At 45.3% G+C, this 10,299-nt stretch overlaps 1 protein-coding gene across 2 annotated transcripts in view; it reads right to left on the bottom strand.

Moving 5' to 3' along the window:
* The window catches only part of SEC31B (SEC31 homolog B (S. cerevisiae)), a 47,457-nt gene that overhangs the window by 23,380 nt on the left and 13,778 nt on the right, over window positions 1–10,299 (bottom strand). The window contains exons 5-10 of one of the 2 annotated variants that reach the window (XM_011935536.1): window positions 9,936–10,022; window positions 9,158–9,281; window positions 2,341–2,536; window positions 2,023–2,118; window positions 936–1,079; window positions 455–597 (exon numbers count right to left, since the gene is read on the bottom strand). In XM_011935536.1, coding sequence (XP_011790926.1) covers window positions 455–597; window positions 936–1,079; window positions 2,023–2,118; window positions 2,341–2,536; window positions 9,158–9,281; window positions 9,936–10,014 — 782 coding nt within the window. In that variant the 5' untranslated portion in view covers window positions 10,015–10,022. Of the gene's footprint in view, window positions 1–454; window positions 598–935; window positions 1,080–2,022; window positions 2,119–2,340; window positions 2,537–9,157; window positions 9,282–9,935; window positions 10,060–10,299 lie in introns of both variants that reach the window. The other variant, XM_011935537.1, reaches the window with a different exon arrangement.

The following is a 10,299-nucleotide window of genomic DNA, read 5'->3' as shown; positions in this document are numbered from 1 at the left end:
ACTCCAGCCTTGGGGACAGAGCAAGACTCCGTTCCAAAAAAAAAAAAAAAAAAAGAAAAGAAAAGAAAGAACAGATTGCGGAGGCCTGTTCACAGGATAGGAGTCAAGTTGTTTTTATGAAGAAATCCTGGAGGAGGAAAGCTCATCACCTAAGGAAATGACGTTAGCCTCATACCAGAGCCTGGAGACTAAACACTGGTTCCAGTATTTCTCATGACCCCATTTCCATCTTTGGAATTTAGATGGAATCTCAGCCTCCTCTCCATAACCTCAGGGCCTAAGGGCCTCCTCTTAGTTAGGGCTGGAGTTAGTATTGGGTGACTATATGTTCACTGGAATGGCTTTAAAGCCAGGAAGGATGTTTAGTAGCTGAAGTGAGGGATATATTGCCTCCTACCCAGGCCAGTTATGTCCACCATCCCCCCAAGGATATGGATGACGTCTGAGATGCTACCTGCTGTGGCTCTCCAGCACCTTCAGGGGCGAGGAGGCAAAGCGCAAGTCCCACAGCTGAATCACGGGAAGACGATCATCCTCTGAGCACAGCACTAACTGGGTGGCTATGTCAGGATGCCAGGCCAGGCCTGAGCAGTGCATCTGTGAACAAAGCATATCCCAATGGGTGCTGTAACCTGACTCTTTTGCCCAGTTGAAATGGGACCACTCTGAGAGCAAGTTTTGTGTCTCTTCCGTGACTGGGAACACCACAGGCATCAGAGAGTGATGGCCAGGAATAAGTAAGGAATGGTAGAAGCTTCCAGATCAGCTCTGTTTAGCTTCCCTGTTTTCACTCTCAATAGGAAATGTGCTAAGTGGCTGACTCCACATGTCCGACAGCTGAAAGCAGGACTCTGGCCTGGGGCAGAGCAGCTCTAACTGCTCGGCAGGAGAGAGAAGCCAGAGCCCAAGCCTGTGTTCTGGCCTCCACTACTCACCCTGTTGCTGTGATCACTGACTTTGATGATAGGTTCATTCTTCCTGAGATCCCACACAACTGCCTTGCCACTGGGGTGAGCAGAAGACAGAATGTGTTGGGCTTGCCGGTTCCAAGACAGTGCCTTGATGTCCTCTGGGGGCTGCTAAGGCAGGATGGGGACAGAAAGATGACAACTTGTCACCCCCTGGACAAAGTGACATCTGCTGTTCCACTGCTCCAGCCACCCACAGCAAGTCCAAGAACAGACATGGGGCTACCCAAACTAAGACAGTGTTGGGAAGCTGGGAGTTGAATTTTCCAGGGAGGATCCTTTAGGGTATCAGTGTAGAAGCAGAAGGGACGGAAGGCACATCTAAGTTTTACTCCTACCCAAGGTTTTACTAAGAGGATAGAGTCAAGATTTTAAAAAACAGCCCTCTTGTCTAGGACAAAAAGAGAGGGAGCGAAGGAGGAAGATGAGGGAGAGCGGAAAACATAGATATCCAAGACCCCCAGAGAGAGTGAGGCCGAGAGAAAAACCGTAAGATGTTATCAAATTGAAACAACTTACCTCACGATACTGTAAGCACAAGACAGAGAAAAGGCCAGGAAGTGAAAAGATGGGCCCAGTTACAGATTGACAGACAGGCTCTCCAAGACACAAGACCAGATCCCTGACTGCATGGGAGAGCTACATACAGGGAGAATAAAGCTGACCCTCCCCATAAAAAGGACAATGGTATGTCTGGGGTCCTACTCTTGCTCCCTCTTTGCTGGGCCCAATGCCCTACCCAACTCTGCGAAAGCTGACAGCACTCCCATCCCTTCTTGTGGTGTCTTTTGCTCTCCCCACCTTTCATCTGCCTCCCAGAAACTCCTGGAACAAGTAATGAGCACAAACCAACCACCCCATATACACCCTCCACCCACCGGCCATCCTAGCTCTTATCTGGTTGGTAGCATGTTAGTCTATGGAGCTTTATTGCCCTCCAGTGGTAAAGCTTGAAATCTCGTGCGCTCCAACTGGTTCCAGAACACAAGACTTTACCTAGGAAAATCAGCTGCACACTCTAAGCAGCAGCCAGGGTGGTGGGGGTGCTGCTCACCTGTGACTTGGATCCCAGGGTCATTGGCACATTCAAGTTATTCAGATCCCAAATGAAGACTTCAGAATCGCTGGCCCCTGAAGCCAGGAGGTTGCCCTGTATGAATAAAAGGTGTTTGGAGACACAGCACCCTAGGAACAAGTAGAGCGAGAAAGGAGGAAAGAAGCCCAAATTTGGGGCTATCAAAAGCCTCCCCTGAAACAGCCTGGAAAGGGATCAGAGTTACAGACCGGAGGCCACAAGTGAATGCTTCCACTCAGATCTGTTGCTCCCTGGCTTAGACATGTTTGACTAACTGAAATGTAGTACCTGTAGTACCTGGAAAGGATTAAAGTCGAGGGCTCTGACAGCCCCCGTGTGCTTCTGTTTCTGGGCAATCACAGGCTCCTTCCCCGAAGACAGGATGTGGGTCACATTGTATAGAATAAGCATGCCATTGTCCCCGCCGCCTGCAATAACCCCGGAGCTTTCCAGAAGCCCATTGCCAAAGCTCCCCCAGATCAGCTTGTGAAACCTATAAAGAGGAGGAACTGGCATCAGTACAAACTTAGGTTCATGTCAGTAAGCACAGGATGGGCATCTCTGTCAGCTTCTGCCATTACGCAGGCAGCCCTACCCCTAGCCGGAACTTGCCTGTCTCCTTCATTTCCCAGACAGAAGGGAGGTATCCTCCACCCAGTCCTGCCCTTTCTCTGAAAAAATGTTTCATCTATGTTACACTAGAAGCCAGGAAGCCACTGCCTCTGAGTTGTGTGGAGGTGTATATATATACATATATGTACACATATATATGTACATTTTTAAGTTAATATTGGGGTTATATAGGCCCTATGATATATACTTCAAATAGATTACTTCACATAGTCCTCACAACTCATATAGTCAGGTAATAATAGCAACCACTTACACTGATTGAATACTTTCTATGTATCAGATACTGTTTTAAGCACTTTAGATGTATTAGCTGACTGAATATTTAACAACCTCATGAAGTATTACTATTATTTCCATTTTCAATTGAGAAAACTGAAGCACAAAAAAGTTATAAAATTTCTGTACATAGAGCTAGTAATTTTATCCCCATTTTAGGATAAATGCGAGGAAGTAGCAGGGTCAAGGTTCAAAGTCAGGCCCATCTTATTCCAGAGCCTGAGCTCTTAACATCATAAAACACTGTCTCTTATTGAGAGAAAGATCCAAACTCTTCTGTAACTATTAGAAGCAGGCTCCCTAGACCAACAATTCACTCTCAAACTGGAAATGAGAAAAGACCCAACGGCCTCCCCACCCCATGCCTCTCCCATGTGGCTGGCCCACTGGAGTGGCAATGTGGCTGCAAAGGGCCAGCCCTGAAGACAGAGGCATGAAAGGATACACTCCCATTCAGGAAATACTTTTCTGGCTTTCTGAGGATGCTTCTAACAAAATAATGCCAATGTCTTGCCCCAGAGAAAAAGATCCCTTTGGATCCCTGGACCCCTTCCAGAAAGTTTGGGTCCTCTGCAAAGCTCCTACAGAAGGCATGTGAAATCCCTGAAGCCTCATAGGTGGTCTGTCTCTCACTTCATAGCTGCTAGCTAGGGACATTTCCACAGCCCTTTGGAGAAGCCAGATATCAAGCCAAATGAGGTTACAAGATCTCCAACTGCAAAGAAATATTCCCTGAGAACAGTCAGCAAAGCAACTGAGCGGGTGGCAGGCAGGAACTAGTTAGGCCAGTCACTGGAGCAGAGCCAACTGGTCAGAAGCAAAGTGTGGAGCACCAGCTCAGACCACGTCAGCATCTGAAGCAAAACAGCAGAGCCGACACAATGCTAGCTAAGAGGCTACTGCCAGAAAGGCTGTTTTCTAAGGTTGCAGTGATCTTAATATAGCAGAAGGATGTTTTTCCATATAGGTTCAAGAGACTGCCATGTCACCCAGGGACTGGAGCTCAGCAGGGGTGGAGGGCATGTCAACTGAGTAGCTAGAGAAGCCCACAGTAGGTCACACAGGAACCAGCAGAGGGTATGTCCAGTGAAAAACCCACATGGAGATGCAGAGGGTGCAGCGATCTCAGCACGGTCAGAACACATGACATACAGAGCAGAGTAAAAGGCACCTGAGACCTCAAGGGGGAGTCACCAAAGGGTTGGAGAAGAGGGCAGTTACTTCAGAGTGGCAGTTACTTCAGTTTGTCACACACAGGGTGTGACAAAATGATTTTCTTTCTGTATGCATATGGAAAGCACATTTCTGTGGCTAACCACCCCACTAGTGAGGGTAAAGTTGGTGCCTGAATAGGGTGTGATAGAGAACAACCTGGGCGAATGGGCTTGACACCCAGGTGGAGTTACGTGAGGAAGGCGACTTGATGGTTCAGGGTGCTCAGGGAGTGTCCATCATCTCTACTCTGCAAATGAAAACGGAGCAAGAGATGGGTGGGTGTATACTATTCTGCAACTTTCTGATAAGTTTGGAGTTTTTAAAAACAAAAAGTTAAAAAACAAAAAGGTGGTCTAGCTGGGCACAGTGGCTCACATCTATAATCCCAGCTACTCAGGAGGCTGGGGCAGGAGGATCACTTGTGCCCAGGAGATGGAAGCCAGCCTGGTCAATATAGCGAGACCCTATGTCTATTTTTTTAAAAAAAGAAAGAAATATCTGCTGTATAAATTGTTTCCATGATTTATTCATTCCTTCGGTTTTGATTCTTTCATTTTTTTATTAAGTTTCTTTAAAATAAAAAATCCCAGGTTCATGTTAGTGAACTAAAGTGAAAAGAGTTTGTCCACATTCAAGCCAAAATAACGTGGGAAACTCAAGCCTCCCTAGAAGTCAAACAGAGTGGTTAAGGCAGTACTCCAAGCTGGAGAATGAATGGAGCATTGGTTGTTTGAGAGGCAAGCTACTTCTCTGAATGCCTATTATACAACAAACTACTACACATCTACTATGAATTCTCAGTTTACAGTGGAAAAAAAAAGTTCAGAGAAGTTAGATAAAGTGTCCAAGAGGACAGCAAGTAGCAGAGCTGGGATATAAACTCAGGTCTCTCCAACAACTAACCCATGCTCTACTATCTTAATGCCTTTAGAAAGAAAGCAAGTCTTGAGAACAGGAAAACTGAGAGAAGTACACAAATGATTTTTTTTCTGCTTGACATTGTCCCTTACAGAAGGCCCTCAAAGAGAGGACACAGTGCTCCCCAAGTAGCTAGAATTGAGATAAAGGTAGAATGACAGAAGATAGATCCTCTACTTTCTCCATGTTACTTGACGATGGTTCTTCCAGAGGTTATGGGGGCCACTCCAGAGAGCTAGAAACTCAGTGTATAGAGAGGGTAAGGTACAGCAGACCACACACTGGCCTCTCACCTCATTTACCCACAGCAGCTATGTCCTCAGTCAATGATATAAAACAGTGTGATATTCTCCCAGAAAACTTTCTTTTTGAGTGTAATTCATCTAACAAACCAAACACTGTTTGCTTCACTGCACATGCTAATCCATATTGATTCTGACTGCATCCAGAGGCATTTATCCATGCACTCTCTTCAGTCTATTTATAGCTGAGGCTGTCCCTTATCTCCCATACCAGTGTTTCAGAACATTTTTCTTTCAGTCAAATATTTCTAGGTAGATATTTCTCTGATGCATCATAGATTGAGGATAAGGGGATCTTCAGGATCCAAATTTGGTTGAGGCATGGGTTTGGAGAAAAGGGCAGGCAGAGAATGGGGAAGATTTTGAAAGGTATATGTTTAGTTGATAACAAAGAGATACAGGAAGAGGTTTAAAAATGGAAAAAGGAGGAAGACTACTAGAAAATAAAAGGGAATAAGAGACTGAACATGAAACCTGAATTCAGATCTCAGCTAGTTTCTTAGAAGTCATCTTGTACAATCTCTTCTTTATACATAAGAGAAGGAACCTGAGATAACTAACTTGATTTGCCCAAGTCACACAGCTCTATTAGTATTACAGCTAATGCTACAGCCTCACACAACTGTGCCTTATGCCACACCATAGAGAAGAAGACACAGAAAAAAAGAGAGAGGAAGACAGAAAGCAAAGGATGAGCGGCCCTCTATCTTCCTTGATCATCCTGGTCAATAGTTTATGATACTGACTGTTGAGCATGTGACCTAACCTAGACTGGAACAGAATGAAGTGGGTGTCTTAGATCCTGGGGTGTCTAAGATGATTTCTTCAGAAAGGCCCCAACAGGGCTGTGTCAAAGGTAATCCCTTTGGGATTTAGGTCTTTGGGAATGTGATTCAATCTTCCAACACAGTTATAGAGGTGGGAAAAGAAAGCAGAGATGAAATATTATCAATAGGGTTAACTGTACTATTTATTCTGGTTACTGGCCCCAAATCCTTACAGAGTGGAACAGGAGTATGAGGTAAAGTTCATGACTCCCAAATTCAAACTAACAGCTTGAAAAACTCATAAGACACTAAGACTAACTGAAGACTAACTGTAACTGAAGCGCTGGATTTGAATGCTGTCTGGTAATCCAGAAGTTTCTTCTTCTTTTATTTTTTTGAGGCAGGGTCTTGCTCTGTCGTCCAGGCTGGAGTGCAGTGGTACTCAGCTCACTGTAACCTCTGCCTCCCACATGCAAGCGATTCTGGTGCCTCAGCCTCCCGAGTAGCTGGGATTACAGGTGTGCGCCACCACGCCCAGCTGATTTTTGTATTTTTAGTAGAGAGGGGGTTTCACCATGTTGGCCAGGCTGGTCTTAAATTCCTGGCCTCAAGCAATCCGCCCATCTCAGCCTCCCAAAGTGCTGGGATTATAGGCGTGAGCCACCGCACCTGGCTGGTAACCCAAAAGTTTATAATATCACTCATTCGTATAACAAATATTTATTAAATACAAATATTTATTAAATATAATGCCAGGCACTGCTCTAAGTGCTGGAGATAGAGCAATGAGTAAAACATTAAAATCTCGGCCGGGCATGGTGGTTCACGCCTGTAATCCCAGCACTTTGGGAGGCTGAGGTGGTTGGATCACCTGAGGTCAGGAGTTCAAGACCAGCCTGGCTAACATGGTGAAACCCCATCTCTACTAATAATACAAAAATTAGCTGGGCATGGTGGTGCGCACCTGTAATCCCAGGTACTTGGGAGGCTGAGGCAGGAGAATTGCTTGAACGCAGGAGGTGGAGGTTGCAGTGAGCCAAGATCGAGCCACTGCACTCCAGCCTGGGTGACAGAGTGAAACTCTATCTCCAGAAAAAAACAAAACAAAACAAAAAACCATTAAAATCTCTGCCCACATGGAACTCAAAATTCAGTTTCTAAGATTATACTTTCTTAAGAACCCTTGACCCTAAGGAGCTACTACTATGCTGAAGCTGTTGCTTTGCTTGTTGAGGATTAGGACCCTTGCCTAGTGCCCCCTTACCCTTTTTCCTTTTCCTATTAGCTCTCTCAGGTTGAACCCCTTTTTTAAGCTCCAGCATATAAACATCTTGAATTAGCTCACCCCTTTGAGGGGCCCCTTCTGAAATGCTTGGTTAGGGGCTAAGAGTATCTAATCATCATCAGTAAATCCTCAAGTGCCTGCTCTTCAAAGGACACAGGTACTGGAAATACAAAGAGATGTTAAAAAAAAAAAACCTGCAAAATAAGAGATGCTGTCATAAAGTGATGCAGGAGCTCAAGAAAGGGCAAACAACAACTAACTTTTCCTTATGAGGTTAAACTACGAAAAGAAAGAGGGTACTTCTGTCTAAATATTTTAACTAATCTCTTAGCGAGACCAAGAAACACACAAGGAGTTCATCAATCATCAGATGGAATGTTGCCTTCTAGACCAGTAACTTCGAATATAAAAAAAATTAATAGAAATGACACTTTATTGATAGTATTAAAAAAATTAGCCAGGTGTGGTGGCGCACACCTGCAGTCCCAGCTACTCAGGAGGCTGAGGCGGGAGATTCGCTTGAACCTGGGAGACAGAGGTTGCAGTGATCCGAGATTGCGCCACTGCACTCCAGACTGGGCAAGAAAGTGAGACTTCGTCTCAAAAAATAAATAAATGAAAAATAGTAGAGCCGGCTGGCTCAGTGGCTCACACCTATAGTCCCAGCACTTTGGGAGGCTGAGTGGGCTGATCGCTTGGGCTCAGGAGTTCAAGACCAGCCTGGGCAACATGGCAAAACCCCATCTCTTCTAAAAATATAAAAAATTAGCTGGGTGTGGTGGCATATGCCTGCAGTCCCAGCTACTCAGGGTGCTGAGGCGGGAGGATTGCTTGAGCCCAGGAGGTGGAGGTTGCAGTGAGCCCTGATTGCGCCACTGCAATCCAGCCTGGGTGACAGAGTGAGATCCTGTTCCAAACAAAAAAAAAAACAAAAACAGTATAGTAATATATGTATACATTTATATTGAATATATACCTTGAGTATAATGAATATTCACATTTTTTCTGATGATATAAAAATTTGGAGGCCATCGCTTCAGACTGTAAGCCCCACCTTTATAAGATCTTTAGAAGAAGGGCAGAATAATGGAAAGAAGGTAGACTTTGGACTCAAATAGGCCTTGACTTAAATCCTAGCTTCTCAGAGTTTCAGTTCCCTTCTATGTAAAATGGAAATATGGTACTTATCACTTATTATGAGGAATAAATAAAATGTACAGAGCCCCTAGCACAGGGTCTAGCATGTATACATGTGCTCAATGAATGATAGTACCTAGCGCTGGAAGCCTGCAAGAGCCATGAAATCCATGAGAACCAATCAGTGTCTAAAAGCAATGAGGAGAGGATCATTTGTTCTCTTCCTTGTTGGCAGAGAGGGTGATATTGTGTAAGGTTGTTATCTTCACAAGAGCCAAGGGAGGAAGGACCCAATATCTCTGGGTTCAAAGACAGGCCAGGTACACGTGGGTCCAGGCTTGTCTGAGGCATCTCTATCACATGCATTCGGCCTGACACTGCTATTGCTGCTGACCAGAAAGGTGGGGGTGGTTGTTTTTAAAATCCTTTTGCAAAATAAGCCCAGAGTTAACTTCTCTCCAACTTGGCAAAGCTCGTTCTTCCCTCACTTGGCTCCTCAGGAGCCCTGAGAAACCACACTGCTCCCAGGATTCCTCATCAGTATCTTCGTCAGGATCTACCCTGTATGGGTCAGACAATACCTGCTCGAGGCAGAAAGGACTCCTTTGTGTTTCAAGTCCAGAGAAGGGTCCCTGAAATCAACCTCAAATATTTCCAATGTGCCATTTGTGCTGAAGGAGGAATCTAGCTGTTGGGCAGATGTTCCTAGGCACAAGAAAAGGCAGCGTATAAGCAACAATATATGCATGGATTTCAGGTATAAGAGGGTTAAGGAGTGAAGAGGAGAAGGAACAGAAGAGGGCTGGGTATACCCTTTCTCAAAGGTAACTCCACAAAAGCAAGAAAACATTGGCCAGGCACGGTGGCTCACACCTGTAATCCCAGCACTTTGGGACGCCGAGGTGGGCGGATCACAAGGTCAGGAGACTGAGACCATCCTGGCTAACACGGTGAAACTCTGTTTCTACTAAAAATACAAAAAAAATTATCCGGGCGTGGTAGCGGGCACCTGTAGTCCCAGCTACTTGGGAGGCTGAGGCAGGAGAACGGCGTGAACCCGGGAGGTGGAGTTTGCAGTGAGCCAAGATCGCGCCACTGCACTCCAGCCTGGGTGACAGAGTGAGACTCTGTCTCAAAAAAAAAAAAAAAAAGAAAACATGACGTACCTAACCTTGAGCCATAGTCCTAGGCAGCCCTCAGGTACCCAAAACACCTAATATCCCATTGCTTATGCTGTGAGTCACCCTATCTTTCTATGATCTGAGAGCTTTCTCTGATGCAAAATAAATAATTCTAGATACTAAGCTTCCCCTCAACCTATGTACTCCCAGTGAATCCTAATCCACAGTGTCACCATACCTGTGGCCAGATACAAAGGGTATTGGCTGGCTGGGCTCCATGCCTGGACAGCTGGCCGCTCAAGTTCCTTCAGCTTCATGGTCTATCCTGTAGGTGGCAGAAAACTGACATGGCCCTCAGCCCACTGAAAATAGAAACCAGCAAACTTAGCCAGATCCAGGAAGCATCTGTGGACAAGAGTTCTTGTTTGTCTTTCTACACCACAAGATAGGGCATTTCAGGGCAACACAGAGTGACAAATACATGACCATCTGCAGATCTAAAGATAGTTCATTCACCCAACTACTGAAATATAATGCTTTAAACCTCAAAAGATACTCAACCACAATGGCTACCATAGGTCCAGTGGTGATAACCATCAAAC

Source organism: Colobus angolensis, unplaced genomic scaffold, assembly GCF_000951035.1.
Source record: "Colobus angolensis palliatus isolate OR3802 unplaced genomic scaffold, Cang.pa_1.0 Scaffold144, whole genome shotgun sequence".
In the NCBI taxonomy this organism is placed as follows: Eukaryota; Metazoa; Chordata; class Mammalia; order Primates; family Cercopithecidae; genus Colobus; species Colobus angolensis.
Note: the sequence above shows the minus strand (reverse complement) of the source record. Positions and strands in the feature narration are given on the sequence as shown.